Source organism: Somniosus microcephalus, chromosome 5 (assembly GCF_052327205.1).
Source record: "Somniosus microcephalus isolate GS21.2 chromosome 5, FLI_Smic_1.0, whole genome shotgun sequence".
NCBI lineage: Eukaryota > Metazoa > Chordata > Chondrichthyes > Squaliformes > Somniosidae > Somniosus > Somniosus microcephalus.
This window is the reverse complement of record NC_140991.1, coordinates 297,722,040-297,745,463: the sequence shown is the minus strand read 5'-3', so window position 1 is coordinate 297,745,463 and position 23,424 is coordinate 297,722,040. Positions and strand designations below refer to the sequence as shown.

At 43.1% G+C, this 23,424-nt stretch overlaps 1 protein-coding gene across 3 annotated transcripts in view; it reads left to right on the top strand.

The window, feature by feature from the left end:
* Nucleotides 1-23,424, top strand: part of dnajc13 (dnaJ homolog subfamily C member 13) — a 168,518-nt gene that overhangs the window by 111,394 nt on the left and 33,700 nt on the right. For 2 of the 3 annotated variants that reach the window (XM_085989205.1, XM_085989204.1), the window contains exons 36-47: nucleotides 1,126-1,204; nucleotides 1,544-1,679; nucleotides 4,287-4,468; nucleotides 4,819-4,893; nucleotides 4,984-5,103; nucleotides 6,269-6,448; nucleotides 6,641-6,808; nucleotides 14,956-15,069; nucleotides 17,302-17,418; nucleotides 19,935-20,112; nucleotides 21,297-21,388; nucleotides 22,692-22,791. In XM_085989205.1, the coding sequence (XP_085845331.1) occupies nucleotides 1,126-1,204; nucleotides 1,544-1,679; nucleotides 4,287-4,468; nucleotides 4,819-4,893; nucleotides 4,984-5,103; nucleotides 6,269-6,448; nucleotides 6,641-6,808; nucleotides 14,956-15,069; nucleotides 17,302-17,418; nucleotides 19,935-20,112; nucleotides 21,297-21,388; nucleotides 22,692-22,791 (1,541 nt within the window). The remainder of the gene's footprint in view (nucleotides 1-1,125; nucleotides 1,205-1,543; nucleotides 1,680-4,286; nucleotides 4,469-4,818; nucleotides 4,894-4,983; nucleotides 5,104-6,268; nucleotides 6,449-6,640; nucleotides 6,809-14,955; nucleotides 15,070-17,301; nucleotides 17,419-19,934; nucleotides 20,113-21,296; nucleotides 21,389-22,691; nucleotides 22,792-23,424) is intronic. The other variant, XM_085989206.1, reaches the window with a different exon arrangement.

Genomic DNA, 23,424 nt, shown 5'->3' with positions numbered 1-23,424 from the left:
CACCTTCGACAGTGCAGCACTCTCTCCGGAAGTTTCAGCCTGGATTATGTGCTCTAGTCTCTGGAATAGCGCATTTAACCCACGACCTTCTCGCTCAAAGGCAAGCGTGTTACCACAGAGTCCAGGCTGACACTTAAGCTGACACCAAACACTCTTCTAGAGCGCAGTTATGGTTTCTATCCACCAGAAGGGGGATCCTAATGAGCCTAAAAACTGACCGTGAATCTGACACTTAAGATGGTTCTTCAGGGTGTTGTAGCAGATGTATTAGATGTTTTGGAGACCCAAGGAAATAATCCCAAAGGTACAGGTTAATTTTAGTCTTGAGGGATCTGTTGGATAAGCTATCACTGAGGTAGATTTTTGACGAGCAGAAGCAGATGGTGGGCTCCTGCCTACACTGACTGTTAGGTGTATCTTGAAGTACTAAACTTTATAGTGCGCAAGGCTCTGCCAAAATGTGTGGATCTGGATTAAACAGCTGATTAAGCCTAGTCAGGGTCTGATCAAGGATCTACCATATTAGATGTCCCAGCAGGAGGGGCAAGCAATACTGCTGAGAGTGGGTATCGTGTAGTGAATTCCCCTGAGCCAACTGACCGATCAGCTGTTTCTGCAGGTAGATTTTTCCACTGAGCATTTTTCCATTAATAGCACTCACTCGCTTATCTGTGGCTCTTGTGTTGGGAATCTATTGGATGTAGTTCCATGGAATGCAGACCAGAAGTTGCTTATCCCTGCCCTAACCGGGTGGTCCTGACTGATCCAAGCAGTGGGAAATTTACTCGGGTTCTATGCTGCTAAGGTGCATGATTTTTAATTGGTTAAACTCCAGCAGTACCATTCTGCGTACTTGGGCTCTGCCAACCTCCACCTCAACTGTCTGGACTTGGCTAAGTGGACTGTGTTCTACAAGAACAAAATGTGTACTCTACCTATCTGGCAAACATGCACTCCAGCTGTGCGGACTTTTCTGTAGCTTGGCTTGGAGACTCTTGGACTTGGAGAAATGGTGGGGACCCAAAAACAAGGAACTATTTTAGAAGACTGAATAGAGATTCTTGATGATTTTCTGAATGAATATTAGCCATAAGTAATCTGTTGTGCCATGAATTTTCTTGATAGGCATGATGAGAGCAAGATAAGGAAAGCCTACTTCAGACTTGCACAGAAGTATCATCCTGACAAGAATCCTGAAGGCAGGGTATGTTGTGTGAACAAAACGATTGAAGAATAGAAGTACGTTTTATGCACTGACTACCTTGGCAAGAATGTTAGAACAGCAGCTGTGCTTTACTTTGTTGCATGCAGTGTTGAAAATATAGTAGAAGTCCGAAGTTGGTAAGTGAGTTTTGGCATACTGACTAGGAGTAGTGCACAGCCTAGATTTGATTGCGGGTGGGCCTGCACTCTTGTTTCATTGGCAATTTTTTTTTTTTTTTTTTTAAAAAGGACTTTCGATAAAGGTAAACTACATTGTAGAATTTGGTCTGTTCTTTCCACCTGTAATATTAAATATCTTCTCCATTGATCATTTTTCAAGGACATTTTTGAAAAGGTGAATAAAGCTTACGAATACTTGTGCACAAAGTCAGTCAAAGTGGTGGATGGGCCTGATCCAGAGAATATTATTCTCATCCTGAAAACACAGAGCATCCTCTTCAACAGATACAAGAAGGGTAAGATCATCATCTATATAAGTAATGTTGACACATTTTGTTTAACTTGCCAAACATGAGAATCTTGCTACATTGGAAATACTTCTGGGGGGTTAATTTCAAATAGTCGAAAAATGCTTTCATTGTACTCAAAAATCGCATCAGTTTGGAAGTACATTCAATAACTGACTAATTGGAATCAATTGGAGGAGCTGGTAAAGAAAATAAAAAATTTATTCATTGATGGGATGTGGGCGTCGCTGGCTAGGCCTGCATTTAGTGCCCATCCCTAATTGCCCTTGAGAAGATGGTGGTGAGCCGCCTTGAACCGCTGCAGTCCATATGGTGTAGGTACACCCACAATGCTGTTAGGAAGGGAGTTCCAGGATTTTGGCCCAGCGACAGTGAAGGATCGGCGATACAGGTCCAAGTCAGGATGGTGTGTGGCTTGGAGGGGAACTTGTAGGTGGTGATGTACCCATGCATCTGCTGCCCTTGTCCTTCTAAGTGGTAGAGGTCGCGGGTTTGGAAGGTGCTGTTGAAGGAGCTTTGGCGAGTTGCTGCAGTGCATCTTGTAGATGGTACACACTGCAGCCACAGTGCGCCGGTGGTGGAGGGAGTGAATGTTGAAGGTGGTGGATGGAGTGCCAATCAAGCGGGCTGCTTTATCCTGAATGGTGTCGAGCTTCTTGAGTGTTGTTGGAGCTGCACTCGTCCAGGCAAGTGGAGAGTATTCCATCACACTCCTGACTTGTGCCTTGTAGATGGTGGAAAGGCTTTGGGGAGTCAGGAGGTGAGAGAGATGAAGAGGAGGTACTTAAAAGGTTGGCAGCACTTAAAGTAGAAAGGTCACCCATTCTGGATGGGGTGCATCCTAAATTTTTGAGGGAAGCAAGGTTGGATATAATGGAGGCTCTGGCCACAATCTTCCAGTCGTCCTTCGATATGGGAGCGGTGCCAAAGGACTGGAGGATTCCGAATGTTAGCCCCCCCTGTTCAAAAAAGGAAGGATAAATCTGGCAACTACAGGCCAGTCAGTCCAATGTTGGTGGTGGGGGAAACTGAGACAATAATCCAAGACAAAATTAATTGTCACTTCGACAGTATGGGTTGATAAATGAAATTCAGCAAGGATTTGTTAAAGGCAAATCATGTTTGACTAACTTGATTGTGTTCTTTGCTGAAATGGCGAGGGTTGATGAAGGTAGTGTCGGACTTCAGTTATGTGGAGAGATTAGAGAAGCTGGAGTTGTTCTCTGGGCAGAGAAGATTAAAGGAGATTTAATGGAGGTGTTCAAAATCATGAAGGGTTTTGATAGAGTAAATAAGAAGAAACTATTTCTAGTGATAGAAGGGTCAGTAACCAATGGACACAGATTTAGGGTAATTGGCAAAAGAACCAGAGTCAAGATGAGAATTTTTTTACCCAGCGAGTTGGAATGCACTGCCTGAAAGGGTGGTGGAAGCAGATTCAATAATAACTTTCAAAAGGCAATTGGATAAATACTTAAAGGGGAAAATTTTGCAGGGCTACGGGGAAAGAACAGGGGAGTGGGACTAATTTGCTCTTTCAAATAACGGGCGCAGGCATGATGGGCCGAATGGCGGCCTCCTGTGCTGTATCATTCTATAATTCTATGCTGTGGTTAAGTTGCTGTGCTGATCTGTCGTTTCTGTTTGGTCTTTAACAACGTGTAATTTAGCCATCCCTTGAATATTTTTCCTTCAGCCTGTTGGAGCCGATTTTTACATCAAACTCTTGTTTTAGATGTATTTTTACTACATTTCTGAGGTTTTTCAATATGGAAGAGAAGGATGCAAGGAAGGATATGAGGCAGATTTTCTTGCCCCTGAACTGGACTATGCTCTGGGCATCGCTCCATGTCAGTTGACACTATCTCTGTCTCCCTCCTTTATTACTGAATAATAGTACATTTCAAAATGGTGGAACATGTGGCAAAAGAGTCAAAATGCAAACATTCCTGTGGAGGCATGCCCCCCCTCCCCCCAATCCCCCGGCACCAAAAAAGGAAGTTGAGCATCGTCTGAGCTCGCATGCCTGATTCAACATTTTCTTAATCTACTGTTACAAAAGTCATACTTTGCAGACTTTAGGTACCCTCTTCTTTCTCCCTCTTCCCCCCCCCCCCCCCCCCCCCCCCCCCCCCAATCCTCTACCTTCATACAGCTGATGGAACACTGGTTAGCTGCAGTTTATGTCATGACAAGTTAATATATCACTACTTTCATTATAAATATTTTTTATTGCTCATTAGGTCTCCGTTTTCATGGAAAACCAACCTGCATTGAGCAGTGATCCCAAAACACACACTCCTGAAGTCCAATGTAATAACACTTTGTCTAATTCAGTCACTTTGAAGTAGTAACCTGCTCAAAGGACTGTTTTTCAGTTGTGCCTTTTTGTGTTGTCGGGTTTTATGAGGAGCTGTCAGCTTTTTTGAAGCTGTTTGTTAGCTTTTCTGAGTTTTGTAGGTTGGCATGTACACATTTTAAGTTAAGTAAACATTGCATAGAGTAAATGTTAATTGTTTGTAATTTGATGAATATTTTAGAAATAGTTTAAAGTCCTGGTTTAGCTATCGCCTATAAATGTCATTTTTCTTGTAGATCTAGAGCCCTATAAATATGCAGGATACCCGATGTTAATCAAGACCATTACCATGGAAACATCAGATGATCAACTATTTTGCAAGATGTCCTTGTTACCAGCTTCCACTGAATTGGCTTTTCATACTGTCAATTGCTCAGCACTGAATGCAGAGGAGCTTCGCCGAGAGAATGGAATCGAGGTAACTTGCACACAGCAACAGTGCGTGCTGTTCAGGAAAATGTACAAAAATAACCATTGTTTAAAAGTTACTCTAGTCGTCTTGTACGCCAGTAAATTTGGAAAGCGCAGAAACCTTGTCAGTGGAGAGGATTTAGTTTGTAAACATATGCTGGAAATGTTTCATTAAATCCATTTACACAGTAATGTTCATATTGACGTAATGTAATTTGGACTCTGCAGCCTATATTTCCATCACGGTCTAGGTACACTCATTTTAATGTGCTGTGTGATGACTAAAATGCATTTTTACGGCACAAGTAAACTTGCAGTAATTCTATAGATAGTTAGTTATTATAATTCATTTTTCAGGTGCTACAAGATGGCTTTGCACGTTGCGTGGCAGTGTTAACCAACTCTAGCAAAAAGGGTGACATGGCTGTGCAGGTATAAAATGATTACAATTTTGAATGTGGCTTGAAATTCTCCACCAAGTTGATGTCGTAGAATTAATATGGTGCCTCTCTTTGCTTTTAGGTGTGTGGCCATATCTGTAAATGTTACAGCGTCGCAGCTCAGTTTGAGGAATGCAGGGAAAAAATAACAGAAATGCCCAATATCATAAGAGACCTCTGCAGATTGCTGTATTATGGCAAAGTAGGTACTTTTACAGTGAGCATGATTATAAAAGAAAATGTCTGATCATTGTTGCAGATTTTTTTAAATTATACATTAACTGTCTTTTTATATTTAAATACCTTCCACCGATTGAAAAATGAAAAGTATTTGTTCCTAAAGTACAGTATGGCATAGTGCTATGACTAATACATAGAAACATAGAAGATAGGAGCAGGAGTAGGCCATTCGGCCCCTCGAGCCTACTCCGCCATTCAATGAGATCATCCAAACTCGGCACCCTATCCCTGCCTTCTCCCCATATCCCTTGACCCCTTTAGCCTTAAGAAATATATCTAACTCCTTCTTGAATATAGTTAATGAATTGGCCTCAACTGCCTTCTTTGGCAGAGAATTCCACAGGTTCACCACTCTCTGGGTGAAGAAATTCCTCCTCATCTCAGTCCTAAATGGCTTACCCCTTATCATTAGACTGTGACCCCTGGTTCTGGACTCCCCCACCATCGGGAACATCCTTCCTGCATCTAATCTGTCTAGTCCTGTTACAGTTTTATAAGTTTTAATGAGATCCCCTCTCATTCATCTAAACTCCAGCGAGTATAAGCCCAATCGACCCAATCTCTCCTCGTACGTCATTCCTGCCATTCTAGGTATCAGTCTGGTGAATCTTTGCTGAACTCCCTCCATGGCAAGAACATCCTTCCTCAGATAAGGTGACCAAAACTGCACACAATACTCAAGGTGTGGTCTCACCAAGGCCCTGTACAACTGCAGCAAGACATCCTTGTTCTTGTACTCGAACCCTCTCGCTACGAAGTCAACATACCATCTGCCTCCTTAACCGTCTGCACCTGCCTGCTTACCTTCAGCGACTGGTGCACAAGGACACCCAGGTCTCGTTGCACTTCCCCTTCTCCCAATCTATTGCCGTTCAGATAATCTGCTTTCCTGTTTTTGCCACAAGTGGATAACCTCGCATTTATCCACATTGGACAGATGCATGGCAAATGCAGTATAATCACCCAACCTGTCCAAATCATACTGGAGTTTCTCTGCATCCTCCTCACAGCACACACGCCCACCCAGCTTTGTGTCGTCTGTAAACTTGATTTGATTGCTCTTCAGTGCACCTAGTTAAATGACAATCTTTAAGCTTGCATTCTAAGTGCATGTCTTTTGTACACAGAGCCTACCACGGACGGCCATGCTGGCAGTTGAATGTGTTGCTTCCTTTGCTGTGGATTACTGGTTACAGACACACTTGTTTCAAGCTGGTATTCTGTGGCACCTTCTCGTCTATCTCTTCGGCTATGATTACACACTGGAAGAAAGTGGGATTCAAAAGTCTGAAGAAACCAACCAGCAGGTATTCACTAGAATTGATTTATACTGCCATCAGACTTTAGCATCTAAAATCGGAAAAAAATTAATTTGTTCTTGATGAGCGTTTCACTTCATTTCAGTCTAGCTCAATATTTGGACAAGAGCAAGAAGTAGACTTGTAAATGGTCTATGTTTGTGAAATCAGTTGCTATGTCCTGTTTCTTTCTTTAAACAGGAAGTTTCTAACAGTCTTGCAAAGCTCTGTGTAATGGCCCTGAGTCGGTTAGGTGGCTATTTGCCAGAAGAAAAGGCAACACCTGAAAACCCTACAATAAGGAAATGTTTGGCAGCTTTGTTATCGCCTTTTGTCTCGCGAAGGCTTTCTCAAGATAGTCCTGCAGAGGTAATGTTATACTTATTTTCCTCCTTCATTGTATTTTTCTCAGCGCATTCAAATGTACACTCTCGGGAGCCGCAAGCCTACATTTCGTTGTACTGCACTTGTGCACTAACTGGCAATAAAGTTGATTATGATTATGATTTGTCAGGAACTATACAATCAATCCAGTATCCCTAAAAGAACAAGGCTTTCTGACATTTCGTGGTTTTATTTCAAAGAATTTCATACAAATACAGGAAACTCTTTTTTATCCGGCACCGACTAGACCGGCGTGGTGCCGGTTGATCAAAAAGTCCGGATTACAGAGAGGTATACTTACCAAGGTACGAGAGCCCCGTACACGGCCGCAGGTGCAGGAGTCCCTGTTGCACAGCCACAGATCCAGGAACCCCGGTTACACGGCCACTAATATATGGTAAAACTTACCTGAACCTGCTCCTGAATATTGCCGGTTAAGAGAGAGTTTCCTGTAACATGCTTCAGTTGTATGAGTGACACCTTACCAAGACCTGCGTGGTAACCTGCTTATGTAATGGCTGGCTAATGTGAAGTTTTTTTTTTTGAAAAAAAAGCTAAAACTGGAATGCTTTCATTTATGGCATATCTTTGGGGCGGGAGGGGCCAAAGGTAGCTGTGTGCCATTTTGTTTGTCATTTCAGAGTGACGTGACCTGTTCTGATGTGACTTGTGTGGCAACCTGGATTTGCTTTTAAAAATGTTTGCCAAACATTTTCATGTAGACAGTGTCCTTTCAAATAACTGCATGCCCTGCTTTTGGAGTTGGGTGGTGATTTGGCTGGGATGGTGTCAACTGGGGTTGGGTTCTTGCAATAAAGGCTGAAGCGGGATGTTTGCGTGTCATGGCTGGGTTTATCCATGAATATGCTGGTCCAACCAAAGATTGATTTTTTGTTTTGGGTTAAATGGAAAGTATTTTCCGGTTTTCTGAAATGTTGGTGTTCATTACGGAAATCATCTAACATGGAAGCTATTTGTTTTACGTGTGGTTCAGTTTGTGTGGCTCCTGTTATAAGTATATAGTAGTGTACGGTGTAATGGTAGCTGTAGAAATTGTTTTGGTGAATGTAATACGGCAGTGTGGTGTTTAAATTGCTGCATCAGGTAATATTCTGCGAAGCCTGGTGAGATGCCAGTGCAGGGAATGGTAGTTTTCCACTTTGTGTGCTCCGTTAATATTGAGCAGTCGTTGGTCATAGAAACATAGAAGATAGGAGCAGGAGTAGGCCATTCGGCCCCTCGAGCCTGCACCGCCATTTAATGCGATCATGGCTGATCATCCAAATTCAGTACCCTGTCCCTGCCTTCTCCCCATATCCCTTGATCCCTTTAGCCTTAAGAAATATATCTAACTCCTTCTTGAATATATTTAATGAATTGGCCTCTACTGCCTTCTGTGGTAGAGAATTCCACAGGTTCACCACTCTCTGGGTGATGAAATTCCTCCTCATTTCTGTCCTAAATGGCTTACCCCTTATCCTTAGACTGTGACCCCTGGTTCTGGACTCCCCGACCATCGGGAACATCCTGCATCTAGTCTGTCTAGTCCTGTTAGAATTTTATAAGTTTCAATGAGATCCCCTCTCATTCTTCTAAACTCCAGTGAGTATAAGCCCAATCGACCCAATCTCTCCTCATATGTCATTCCTGCCATCCCAGGTATCAGCCTGGTGAATCTTCACTGCACTCCTTCCATGGCAAGAACATCCTTCCTCAGATAAGGTGACCAAAACTGCACACAATACTCAAGATGTGGTCTCCCCAAGGCCCTGTACAACTGCAGCAAGACATCCTTGTTCCTGTACTCAAACCCTCTCGCTATGAAGGCCAACATTTGCCGCCTTAACCGCCTGCTGCACCTGCATGCTTACCTTCAGCGACTGGTGCACAAGGACACCCAGGTCTCGTTGCACTTCCCCTTCTCCCAATCTATTGCCATTCAGATAATCTGCCGCCTTGTTTTTGATACCAAAGTGGATAACCTCGCATTTATCCACGTTATATTGCATCTGCCATGCTTCTGCCCAATCACCTAACCTGTCCAAATCATACTGGAGTTTCTCGGCATCCTCCTCACAGCACACACGCCCACCCAGCTTTGTGTCGTCTGCAAACTTGGAGATATTACATCTAGTTCCCTTGTCCAGATCATTAATATATATTGTGAATAGCTGGGGTCCAAGGACCGATCCCTGCGGTACCCCACTAGTCACTGCCTGCCACTCGGCAAAAGAGCCGTTTATTCCAACTCTTTGCTTTCTGTCTGCCAACCAGTTCTCTATCCAAGTCAATACCTTGCCCCCAATCCCATGTGCCTTAACTTTACACGCTAATTTCTTATGCGGGACCTCATCGAAAGCCTTCTGAAAGTCCAAATACACCACATCCACTGGTTCTCCCTTATCTATTTTATCAGTTACATCCTCAAAAAATTCCAGTAGATTAGTCGAGCACGATTTACCTTTTGTAAATCCATGTTGACTTTGTCCGATCCGGTCACTGTTTTCCAAGTGCTCTGCTATTACATCTTTTAGAATGGACTCTAGCATTTTCCCCACTACTGATGTCAGGCTTACCGGTCTGTAATTCCCTGTTTTCTCTCTACCACCTTTTTTGAACAGTGGGGTAACATTGGCTACCTGCCAATCCATGGGTACTGTTAAGAGTCTATCGAATTTTGGAAGATGACCAGCAATGCATCTACTATTTCTAGGGCCGCTTCCTTAAGTACCCTAGGATGTAGATTATCAGGCCCTGGGGATTTATCTGCCTTCAATCCCGTCAATTTCTCTAACACCATTTCCCTACAAATACTGATTTCTATCAGTTCCTCCCTTTCATTAGACCCTATGTTCCCTGACATCTCTGGGAGGTTATTTGTGTCCTCCTTTGTGACGACAGAACCAAAGTATGCATTTAATTGGTCTGCCATTTCTTTGTTCCCCATTATAAATTCGCCTGATTCTGACTGCAAGGGACCTGCGCTTGACTTCACCAATCTTTTTCTCTTCACATATCTATAAAAGCTTTTACAGTCAGTTTTTATGTTCCCTGCAAGCTTGCTTGGTCAGTTCAACTTCCCTCTATATAATTTGGCCCAACAATTTGCTTTGATCTAAACCTCCGAAATCCCCCTGCTGTGATGAAATAGTGCCTAGTGTTGAGTTCCCAGAATTTGAATTGTAGGTGGGACATTCCTATTACTTGGTTTTCATGGAGGTATTTTTGACATCCTTTTATATGCTGATGAAGTGAGGTCATACCTCCATAACAACTTGCATTTATATAGCACCTTCAACGTAGTAAAATGTCCCAGTGCGCTTCACAGGAGCGTTATCAAACAAAGTTTGACACTGAGCTGCATGAGAGATTAGGACAGGTGACAAAATATGGTCAGAGATAGGTTTTAAGTTGTGTCTTAAAGGAGTAGAAAGGCTGAGATTTAGGGTGTTCATTCCAGGGCTTGGGGCCTAGACAGCTGAAGGCACGGCCGGCAATTGTGGGGCGATGAAAATCAGGGATTTTCTTAATTCGCTCATGGGATGTGGGCATCGCTGGCAAAGCCAGCATTTATTTCCCATGCGCAAGGGTCCAGAATTGGAAGGTTGTGGATATCTTGAAGGGTTGTAGGGCTGGAGGAGGTTTGTGATGGAGAGGGGTGAGGCAATAGAGGGATTTGAAAACCAGGAGAAATTTTTTTGAATCGCAGCATTGCTGGACTGAGAGCCAATGTAGGTCAGCGAGCACTGGGGTGATGGTTGAACGGGACTTGGTGCAAGTTAGGATACGGGCAGCAGAGTTTTGGATGAGCACAAGTTTACGGAGGGTGCAAGGTCAGAGACCAACCACAGTTTGCACCATTCAGCAGGGAAAAGTTCCAGGACAGTGGCCCTTGTTACTAATTTGGATTTGCCACAGATAACATGTGGGAGACAGTGATGTCCGTCGCTCTCAAGCGGTCGGATTGCTTGCTTGCTTAAGAAAGTTGACCGGACCTGGGAGTGCAACAATTAAACTCGCTTGCGTTCTGAACCAGATCGCCATGCCTTGCTTGTGTGTTCTCCAATCTTTCCGATGGTGGACTGAATTAACATTGGACGCGACTGTGTTCAGTTCAGTTTACAAGCTGCTTTATTCCACAATAGCCAAAAATATACAGATCGTGGACACTTGGTACCAGCATTATAACTTCTGTATTCGTACTGTTACAAAAATTCAGAGTATGCATATGGCAGCCCACTCAGTATGCAGCTTAAAACCACTAACTCGCTGTACTCTGTCCTACCGCTCAAGGCAACAGTTCACTCCCTTTGTATCTTCTGTCTCTTGACTGACTGACTTAATGTCTGTGTTCTAATTTTTAAAAGCCTCTCTCAGCCTGCACAGAGATCAAAAAAAGTTCCAACATCGAGATGCAACGTGTCCTTCTGAATAACCAGACATGGCTAGTCAATTGTATGGGTCTCCGAACTGCCCATCTCCCATTGCAAATACCATTCGTCCGCCTACTGATCCACAGTTTGGCATGGAGCTGTCGGGAAGCTAATCCCTTTTCAGGCAAGCTTTTGGTGAAGAAAATCCCATCTTAACATAGAATCATACAGGGCGGAAGGAGGCCATTCGACTCATCGTGCCTGTACCAGCTCTTTGAAAGAGCGATCCAATTAGGCCCGTTCCCCGGCTCTTTCCCCATAGTCCTGCAAATTTTCCCACTTCAAGCATGTATCCAGTTCCCCATTGAAAGTTGCATCGAATCTGCTTCCACCATCCTTTCAGGCAGTGCATTCCAGATCATCATAAAACGCTGCCTTAAAAAAAAAAAAAAAAAAAAAAAAAATTAAAAATTCTCATCTCGCCTCTGGTTCTTTTGCCAATTACTTTAAATCTGTGTCCTCTGGTTGTAGACTCACCTGCCAGTGGAAACAGTTTCTCCCTACGCATTCAAAATACCTCATAATTTTAAACACCTCTAAATCTCCCCTTAACCTTCTCTGCTGTAAGGAGAACAGTCCCAGCTTCTCCAATCTCTCTACATAACTGAAGTGTCATCCTTCTGTGCTCTGGGAAAGAGCAGGGGAGTGGCACTAATTGGACAGCTCTTTCAAAGAGCCGGTACAGGCATGATGGGCCGAATGGCGGCCTCTTGTGCTGTATTATTCTATGATACACTACCCCTCCCAAGTTTTATGCTAACTGTGTCGCATGCTAGAGCACCAAGTGGTTTGCTTAGATGAGCCTGATTTTGTTCTCGTCCGATCGGTAGCAGTTGGAAGTGGAATCCCACCTTGCTTATTTAGAGACACTGAAACTGTTTCTCCGACTGATCCCCTGGCTGGTGGTTGTTTCAGGAAAGCGGTCTGGAAGTTTGAAGTGTTGTTTACTTGTAATCGGCTTCTGTGTTTGCTCTGGTAAGTCTAAAGGCACCAAGTCACAAGATACAGGAAACACTCATTTAAACGGCACCTAAATATCCAGAATTCTCTATTAACCGGCAAAATTCTCGTTCCGAAAACACCTCAATAACCGGCAATGTTGCCAAGTCCGAGTCTCTCGCGGTGGCTGAGTTAGTCAGTGGGGGCAGTTCTCCAAACTGCCACTACTCTGCCTCTTGGCGCTATTGGAAGTTAGAGCACCTCAAAAACCCTGTATTAGGAGTCTGACTCTCCCGCGCTGCTGGTAGTCTCTTCTGATCCGCCATTTTACAGGGGTACTGTGTGTCTCCCACGCTGCTGGTAGTCATTGGACTGCATTATGGAAATCCCAAAAGTTGGTCCAAGCAAAAGAAAGAGCGTGGTGTTAACTTTAAAACAGAAAATCGAGATATGCCAACAACTGGAAAGGGGAGAGAAGTGTATCAACATTATGAATGAATTCAAAATCGGTTCGTCAACAATCTACGACATCAAATCGCAGAAGGATAAGCTGCTCAAGTTTTATTTAAGCTCGGAGACATCTAAGTGTAGAGAAACGGCGTACACTTCGTAAGCTTGAAGAGCTCGATACTGTGCTTTGAGTGGTTTTCTCTTAAGCGTTCAGAGGGTGTTCCGATTTCCGGACCCATGCTAATCGAAAAAGCGAAGGATTTCTACGCAAAGATGGAGCTCACTGACAGGTGTGCTTTCTCTGAGGGATGGTTAACGTGCTTCAAGGTACGGCACGGGATACGACGACTCGATATTTCTGGGGAGAAGAAATCAGCTGATCACGACGCCGCAGAAGAATACTGCGATTATTTCAATCGGATTGTGCAGCATGATTTGTCGCCAGCACAGCTATACAATGCCGATGAAACTGGCTTATTTTGGAGGTTTTTGCCAGAATCAATGCTTGCTGGAGTTAGTGAGGCTAATGCTTCAGGTTACAAGAAAAATAAAGATCATGTAACCGTGCTAACATGTGCGAACGCTGCTGGATCACACCGGGTTAAACTTCTAGTCATTGGGAAGTATAAAAATCCCCGTGCATTTAAAAATGTGAGGCACTTACCTGTTGAGTACAAAGCTCAAAGAAATGCTTGGATGGATAAGGAAATCTTTTCGAATTGGTTCCATCATATTTTTGTTCCATATGTGAGGGAACATTTCCGTAGAATAGGGAAACCTGAAGATAGCAAATGCATTTTATTGCTTGATAATTGTAGAGCCCATCTGCATGAATCAGAGTTGGTTTCGGGAAATATTTTCACCATTTATTTGCCACCAAATGTAACTTCTCTCATACAACCCATGGACCAGGGCGTTATCCAAAATCTCAAGTGTCATTATAAGAAAGACTTCCTACGTAAACTGATAAGCCAAGATGACACTATTCACGCATTTCAGAAGGAATACAATCTTAAAGATGCCATCTCTGATGCTGCATGTTCCTGGAACTTGGTGAAAGGTCACACTTTGAGACAAGCCTGGTGCAAATTGTGGCCTTCTGTAATGTTTGCCGAAGGTGGTTCTTCAGAGGAGGAATTTCATGGGTTCAATGTTCGTCCCAAGAGGAGTACAATAATGGAAATGGCTGGCATGGTGAAAAATGTAGGCCCAGCAAACCCTCTACGTAACCTCAGTGAAAGTGATATTGAGCAGTGGGTTGATGCAGATAGGGAAGTTGCTGTTGTGCATATGCTAAGTGATGATGAAATAATGGAGAATGTTTTGAATCCAAAGAAAGAAAAGGAAAGTGAGATGGAAAGCGAAGAGGATGAGATTTCTGAAGAGAAGATGATTTCTTGGGCTGAAGCTGCAGAAGGATTTGCTTCATTCCTCAAATTTGCTGAAAGGCATCCTTGCTATTGTGCCCAAGAAGTTATGCACCTCCATATTCTGCATTCCACCTTTCTACAAAAAAGGCAAGAGTCCACTAAGCAAGCAGACATCCGGGACATGTTTAGGAAAGCTTCCAAAAGAGTTGGAGCAGTGGAAGTGCCTGAAGAATCTGTTGAAGTGTGTGATCCTGATGGCCCAGCTGACATGGATATTCCTGATGAACCAGCTGACTTGGAATAAGTGTACAGTCAACCACAGTACTTTATACTATACTATACTGTACAGTCGTTTATAAGTTTTGTTTTACTGTTAAGTAATTAGTTATGGATTACCCTAAACTGGCAGTACTGTACTTAATCAAGCATCTTGCACCATCCATTTAACACAACATTCTTTGGATGAATACCCAATTACTGTATACTGCACATTTCTTGATTTTTTTATTTTTCTTTGTTTAAAAATAGCCTCGGTAGATAACCCTCTGTCATCCGGCAATGTTGATAAACTGGCAACCCGTCGGTGCCGGATAAAAGAGTTTCCTGTATGTGATTCTGGGGATTACAGATAAGTGAAATTAATGTCAGAGAATTTTTGATCAGCTTTTGTTTGTCATTTTAAGTTTCCATGTATTCGTGTTTCTCGATGCAGTGCACAGTGGATTTTAAATAAACGAGTAAAAGCAGTAGTGTGGACCCAACCATGGATATCCTGCAGTGATAGAAAATATAATAGCGAAATAAATACTCCATTGATCTTTGATACAACTATATTGTGCAAAAGTTCTTCAGTCAATCCTTGGTATATTAGAAGCTTCATTTGTGCATAGATCAAAATGTCCGATTATATTCATAGATACAAGAACACACTTTGTTTCAGATTCTCAAGATGCTCAACAGTAACACTGAGAATCCATATTTGATCTGGAGCAATGGAACTAGGGCTGAGCTGCTGGAGTTCCTTGAAGGACAGCAGGAAAGTATGATCAAAAGGGTAAGCCTTTAACTTGCATTAAGTATGGTTCAAACAGCAACAACTAGCATTTATATAGTGTCTTTAATGTTGTAAAACATCCCACAGTGCTTACAGTATATAATATAAGAAATGCCAATTATCCTTTCAGTGGGAAATTAACATTGCACAAAACATTGTTTTATATTGGCTAATACTAGTACTAAATTCCCATTGGTCAACTCAGCAGTGACATTTGGGCAGATATATTGGATAACGTACAGCATCTTTTCTGTACAACCAGTCAAGAGACTTGGTGCCACCTTTTTGAAGTGACTTAAAAAGGCCAGCAGGTAGCTCTGAAAAACAACAACTACTTGCATTTATATAGAGCCTTTAATATCGTAGAATGTCCCAAGGTGTTTCACAAGAACATAGTCAAACAGAATTTGACACCGAGCCACGTAAGATGATTTTGGGACAGGTGATCAAAAGCTTGGTCAAAGAGGTAGGTTTTAAGAAGTGCCTTAAAGGAGGAGGGCGGGACAGAGTGGTTTAGGGAAGGAATGCCAGAGCCTGGGGCCTAGGCAGCTGAAGGCATGGCCACCAATGGTGGATTAATGAAAATCGGAGATGTGCAATAGGCCAGAATTAGAGGAGCACAAAGATCACAGAGTTGTGGGGCTGGAGGAGGTTGCAGATAAGGAGCGGTGAAGCTGGAGGTGGTTAAACATAGGGAGCGGCGAGGTTGCAGATAGGGAGCGGCGAGGCTGGAGGAGGTTAAACATAGGGAGCGGCGAGGCTGGAGGAGGTTAAACATAGGGAGTGGCGAGGCTGGAGGAGGTTGCAGATAGGGAGCGGCGAGGCTGGAGGAGGTTAAACATAGGGAGCAGCGAGGCTGGAGGAGGTTGCAGATGGGGAGCGGCGAGGCTGGAGGAGGTTAAACATAGGGAGCGGTGAGCCTGGAGGAGGTTGCAGATAGGGAGCGGCGAGGCTGGAGGAGGTTAAACATAGGGAGCGGCGAGGCTGGAGGAGGTTGTAGATAGGGAGTGGCGCGGCTGGAGGAGGTTGCAGATAGGGAGCGGCGAGGCTGGAGGAGGTTAAACATAGGGAGCGGTGAGGCTGGAGGAGGTTAAAGATGGGGAGTGATGACGCCATGAGATTTGAAAATGATGAGAATTTTAAAATCGAAGTGTTGCCTAACTGGGAGCCAATGTAGGCCAGCGAGCACAGGAGTGATGGGTGAGCGGGACTTGGTGCGAGTTCGATGTGGGCAGCGGAGTTTTGGATGAGTTCAAGTTTACAGAAGGTGGCAGGCCGGTCAGGAGAGCATTGGAATAGTCGAGTCTGGAGGTAACCAAGGCATAGATAAGGATTTAAGCAGCAGATGAGCCGAGGTGGATTTAAGCAGCAGATGAGCTGAGGTGGAGACGGGCGATGTTACGGAGGTGGAAGTAGGCGATCTTGGTGATGGAGAGGATATGTGGGTTGGAAGCTCCGCTCTGTCAAATAGGGTGCCGAGGCTGCAAACGGTCTGGTTCAGCCTCAGACAATGGAAAGAGATGGAGTCAGTGGCTAGGGAATGGAGTTTGTGGCGGGGATGGAAGACCATGGCTACAGTCAGTCTCCCCAATATTTTAATTAGAGGAAATGTCTGCTCCTCCAATACTGGATGTCAGACAAGCAGTGTGACTAATCCGAGACAGTGAAGCAGTCGAGAGGTGGTGGTGAGGTATAGTTGATATTTTAAAAACTGCAACTGTTTGAAAGAACATTTGTGTTTTTATAAAAACAGAGGCACAAATCTGGAAAGGTACCTATTTTGTGGTTCCTATACCAAATTAATACTAGGCTGAAGAAATTGATCCACATTGAAGGACCGTGATTCTGCTGCTATCTTATTAAATACCAAAGTCGCCTTCCACTGGAGCCGCCTCTCTGCTGCAATTAAATTCAAACTGACTAGATCCACACATTAGATTTAAAGCATGCTTGTTGCTTTGTAAATTGATTGTGTAAGATGCTGTATCTATTCTGGTACTGTATATGGCATATTTGAGAATATCTGATACTATTGATGAAGGATCTTCAGTAGCTGAGTATTATCTTCAGTTTTGTTGCTTTACCAATTGTCCAAATCTTAACTAATTTCAAAACCAGTTCTGCCTAATAACAGAAAATCCTACCTTTACTGAGCTTTGTTTACCTCTCACGGAAGTCCAATTGCATTAGTTAGCACTTCAAGTAATTGTCAATACTTTACCTTTTTTCAAGGGGGATTGTGATAAACATTATGGTGCTGAGTTTGTTTTCAGTGAACATGCTAAAGAGCTCATTGTTGGCGAAGTTTTTGTCAGAGTCTACAATGAACAACCAGCATTCCCATTAGAGGTAAGATTACAAGAACACCGAGTTCTGTCTCTAGAAATGTGATTGTTATTTTAGTTGAGTTTCAAAGCTGTCGTGTGCAAATAACGGGCTGAGATATAAATCTGGATGAAATTATTTTTAAAAATCCATAGTTTCTGTTCTGTGTTCCAAAATTTACAACTGTGCCCAAGCAAACATCAGGGGTTCCTCACTTCCCTCCATAACCTAGGATCTATCCCATCTGGACCGGGTGACTTTTCTACTTTGAGCAGTGCCAACTCTGTTGGTGCTTCCTCTATCTTTTTATCCCATCCCATCCAATTTCTATACCTCCCTCCCCCTCCTTTACTCATTGGCAGCATCCTCCTCTTTAGTGAAAACAGGTGCAAAGTACTCATTTGGGCCCTCTGCCTCCGCAAGAAGATTTCCTTTTGGTCCCTAATTGGCCCCAGCTTTCCTTTGGCTATCCTTTTACTCTGTTTATAAAAGACTTTAGTGTTCCCTTTTATGTTACCTGCTAATCTTTTCTCATGCATTCTCTTTTCCCCCTCTTACTTCCTTTTTCAGTTTTCCTCTGCACTCTGTTCAGCTTGATTCTCTACTGTATTATGAACCTGACATTTTGTTAACTTTTGCAGAACCATACCCTCACCAGGATTCGGGGGATATTTTTAAGATGCCAGACTTTTCTGGAGACTGGCAAGAGGGAAATCGCACTGTCCGGTGGGATAGTTTAGGGTCTTCTGCAATCCAATTCAATTCAAATGGGACTGTTCAACATTGAAATAAGGCAAATAAGAGGGGGAACCGTCATAGAGCTGTTTTTCAGGTATTAAGTGGGATAGAAAAAAAAATTCTGAGCGCTATCTATTAAACCATGTCTGCAGAACAAAGTACAAACTGGTAAAAGGCAAGTTCAAGGCTGATGTCAGGAAGCACTTCACAGAATGGTCAATACCTGAAATGGTCTCTGGTTAGGAAAATGGAGACACAAACTCTGGATTCATTCAAAAGGAAGTTAGAAACTGTGAAGGAGGAACTGCAGGTTTCTTGGGAGCCCTCCAATTCAGCTCTTTCTACTCTTTTGGCTCTAGCTCTTTCGCTTGCTGGCTCTTGGCTTTAACTGCTCCCTTTCTCTCACCTCTGCCTTCTCTGCTCTTGCTATCTCTTCTGTGTCTTTTACTCTTGTTTTTAACCCCTCCTTTTTGTCTCTGGTGTGGGTGGGGAGAATCAGCAGCACCTGGACCCACTAGAGACTTGGGAACCAGCTCAGATGAGTTAGGCACACCAGCATTAGCCACAGTGCCCAGGGCTTGGTGGGAATAAATACGTAGGCACTGGTTATACTTGGGATAGAGGGGGAGAGTGTGCATTTTCTGGTTGGCCTTTGGTGGGTGTGCAGTCTGAGGGGCAGTTATACTGAAGATTAGCAGCCTTATAGGAGCTTTTTTTTCAAGATCCCATTTGGTTGTGTCAGAGGCTCTAAGGTGGGCTACCCAAGCCCTGACAACCCACCATTCTGCTCCCAGGACAGGCCTACATATAAAACGAAGGAAATGCGCTGACGACCTCAGCTGTCTGCAAGCGGGTTTCTAATCAGTGGGTGAAGAATAAATCGGACAGCTTTTGCAGTAGGAATGGGCACTTGACCTGTGTCTTCTGCCAGTGCTCTCTGGAAGTGCAGTGTGCTGACCTATGCTCTCTGCTGCTTAGCGGTGCTAGCTGTCTGGGAGTGCAAAGGGCTAACCTGTGCCCTTTTTTTTTTTTTACTAGCAGTGCTGCCCTTGTATTCCATTTGGGACCTGCTTCATGATTTTATAGCCAAATAATTATGGATGAGTGAGGCCGTTTGTCCATCTTGATTCATGCATCTAGAAAATCACTCGATTGCTGCATTCAATTGCTTCTTAAATGATTGCAGGCTTTTCATCTCTACGGCTCAAAGTCCATTTCATGTATTGATCACTTTGTCTGAAGATACCAGTTCTAAATTTGCCTTCAATCTGTGTTTCCCTTCTATTTATGTAATTTACTTTGAAGTCATTTTCCACATTTACTTTTTACAGTATATACTGTTAACTAACTTTATATTCTATTGGATCACCAAGTCTCCTTTAAAGGCTGAAAAAATATTTTTTAAATTCTGTCCTCAACTCAGTTCTTCTGACATTTGGGGTCGTCCTTGTGGCTTTTCTCTGTGCTGCCTCAAATGCTTGAACTTGTCTGTCTGCTGAGAGCTAGTAGATGTTTCTGCTGGTAGGTATGAGTTGAGCAATTTTTGTAGTGTTTACCTCATTCCAGCTGTGGATGTATGCTGGTTTGAGGGATCAATTAGGGGCATTTAACATTTGGAACTGGGTTGGGGATTAGACATTTCCTGGGCTAAAAAATGATGATCTTTAAACTGATTTTTAGTCCCTTAAAAGGCAGGTTTAGGAATTGCACTGCAGAAACAAACAAATAGAACTTAAGACCACTTGTGTTAATATTTCTTTCAAGACAAGTTCCATAGCTTCAACTTGATTTTTCTATCCTAGCTTCCAAAGGTTTTTGCAGCTAGCCTGCTTGATTACGTAGGGTCACAAGCACAATATCTGCACACTCTGATGGCCATCACCCAGACTGGGAAAGTGGAATCCGATCAACATGAAGAGAGGTTAAGGCGAGCTGAAATGGCTCTAGAGGCACTGCGTAATGTCATCAAAAACAATCCAGGTTAGTGCAGCTTGAGCACATCATAATAATATGACACTCCAGCTCAGCATTGTGGGAGTGCTGCATTGTTGGGGATGCTGTCCTTTGAATGAAATGTCAAACGGAGGCCCCATTTGCCTGTTCAGGTGGATGTAAAACACCCCATGGTACTTTTCGAAGAAGAGCAGGGAATTCTTGTGCTGTGGCCAACATTCCTCCTGCAGCCAATACCATCATAAACAGATTAACTAGCTATTACTTGTGGGACCTTGAGCGCCTGCATTTCAAAAGTAATGGACGTGATGCAAGACATTTGATCGTGGCCTCAAAAAAAATTCAACTTGGTTAGTTAGACATGACTTGCCTTTTAACAATCCATGTGAGCTCTCTGATCAGTGCATATGCTCTTTAAAGCCTCCCTTTGACGGTATGATTCTTAGGAGCACCAGCCCAATCTTTCTGCAGTGGTGAGTACTTTGCTGGACCCTTATGGCTTCCATTTTAAAACCCTTCACTAGAAAAATGCATTGGTATTTGGAACATATTGGCTATTACTGACTTGGAGTGCATCAGACTCATTGAATATATGTAGTTGTGAGTGGCTATTGCACCCTATTGCTCACTTTTGGAAAAATTTCACTTAAAAATCCTAATTGTATCATGTTCATGAAATATGTCCATCTTTGTACAGGTATTGCCTACTTGAAAACAAACTTATTTTGTACACACTTTTATCTCTAGCTCAAATACTGAAAAATCTACGACTTGTTCTGAGCTTACAAGTTAGAGACCTTCAATTTGTTGTGTTTGAATGAAAGAGAATGTTTATTTGATTAGTTACCATAGGTATAACCTTCCTCATTGTTTGCTGTTTGAAGTCCACATTACAACATTTTCTAACTTGGTGCACATTGGAGTCTGCTTTTTTTCCCCCCTTTCTTGCTCTCCGCTGCTTTAAAACTAAGCTCCTGTGTACATAAGGTAGGGATGTCCTCTGTACTGTCCAGATGGTTTCCCATTTTGATGGAGCATTCATTTGTATGTAGTGGTTGAATAGGAGTAGTTAGGCAAACCGCAGAGAAAACGCTTCTGTTCTTGGACTCAACCATGTCAAATTCTTGTACTAGTCATTGCAGGGTCTGTTCCATATTTTTATATTGGGTCCAGTTTACATCTGCTGGTCTTCATTTTGGGTTTTGTTGCAGGTGCTGAGACGGAATGCATCGGGCATTTTAAACTGATCTTTTCTCTCTTGCGAGTGCATGGAGCTGGTCAGGTTCAACAACTTGCATTGGAGGTAAGTTATGGATTTGTTGGTGGTAGTGCTGCAAGTTACCTTCCCAGTTTTATTTTTCCTTTGGTCCTCCTAGGCTACATACAATCCGTACCATGAAACAGTCAAGCAACGTGACCCCAAGTCACCTTGAGTGTTGCTCTGAACTGGCCACGAGGTGTTCAATAGCAGCCTAGAGCCTCCATCCCATCACTGCCGTTTGCGAATAGCTTTGGTGGCAGCAATTCAGCTTTGAGAGTCTGAAGCAATCTAGTTATAGTGAGGGTATGTCCAGAGTTATTTAACTGGGCTGCTTTAAGCCTTGCATTTATATAGTGCCTTGAATGTACAAAAACATCCCATGGCGCTTCACGAGCATTTAAATTTAGTACTGACTGCAACTAGGACTTTCCTTGATCTGAGGAAGTAGCCCTAGCAAGTAGATCTGCTTCTGTAGAATTCAAATTTTTGATGTGTAACCTTAATTGTCTGTGGCAACATTAATGGAATGAGCTTTTCTGTAATAGTGCTTTCTGAGAAAATAGCAGCTCTGAATCTGGAGGAAAGGACTGAAATAAACAGTGATGGTGGTGTCTTGTAGGTGTCCTTCACCTCACTATCTATCTGACATGAGGCCCATTTGTCTGTAAATCATTGGAGGCTATTACGCCTCCCCCTCCTTCCGTTAGTATTTTCATCAGTGTTGGGGCAGCAGTGGTGTTGTGCCAATGCAGCAATGTGGAAGAAGGCTACATGTTGTCCTGGGCCAATGCTTTCATCTAGCTGAAGGTTACATGTGCTGCACCAGAGGTGGTAGTTTCAGTAATGGCAAAAATAGCTTTTAATCCTTGGTGCTTTTATAAAGTCTTGCAAAGGGACTCCTGCTTGGTTGCTCAAAAATAACTTCCCAGTGAATAGGAAAACCTGATGTCCTGTATTTCTGTTAAGCAGCAGATCTGATCTCGAAGACTTGATTTTCGAAGCATTGGTCTTCAGTTTGGATAATGTTGGCTCGCCAGCTAGAATAAATAGGTGATCAATGCAAAAAGGCACAAGGTGTCATTTGGACAGGTTACTTGTGAATGAACTTTAATTGATGGGCCTGATGCAATAGCAGCTTTATTTAAAGAGTTCACCCTGTATATTTACCGAAGATTATCTCATTTGCAATTCTGTAAAGAACAATGTGATAAAACTCTAATATTGTAACTTCTTTTTGGATTAGTTTTGTAGACGGGTGGTGACTAGAAATATTAATTTACGTTTCTGAATATGTCTGTGTGGAATCACGGGAAATCTATTTGAATATTTTACTATTGTGCCACAGGTAGTGAACATAGTGACGGCTAACCAAGAATGTGTAAATAACATTGCTGAATCACTGGTCCTTTCTAACCTCCTAGTTCTGCTGCATTCATTGCCATCCAGTAAGTACCCCTTCAATAACTGTCAGAAATGAACTTAAATTTGATTCATTTTGGGATTACATGATCGCCTTTGTTTAGCAAGTAAATTGTATGAATTTTTTTAGCTAGGGGCGGTAAATATTTAAAGAACCGTCAGTTCACCTGATGGCTCAATTGATGAGTGCACTTTATAAATGGAGCCACCTAGACCAGGTAAGACCCAGGTTCAGCCTGTGTTGAGTTGGCTGATCTCAGTTGGGGCAGCAAAAAGAGTGCCACTCGGCTTGGGAGGTGAAAAGTCAGCTAGCGTCCTTGCTCCAGCAGGTCAGACAGCATCTGTGGAGAGTCTGTACGCATGACCCCGAGCTTTCGGGTGCCTGTCACTTTAATTCTCCGCTCCACTCCCCCTCTGTCCTCTTCCTCTTGCACTGTTCCAGTGAAGCTCGAGGAAGTGCATCTCTTTCGATCAGGCACATTGCAGCCTTCCGGACTCGACAGAGTTCAACAATTTCAGATCATAACCTCTGCCCCAATTTTTTCCAGCCAGCAGCTGTTGATGTTTCTCTTATACCCATTTACATCTCTTCTAGATCCATCTTTTTGTTTCTTTACTTGTCCCATTACCACCACCTTTTGTCTTGCACCATCATCCCT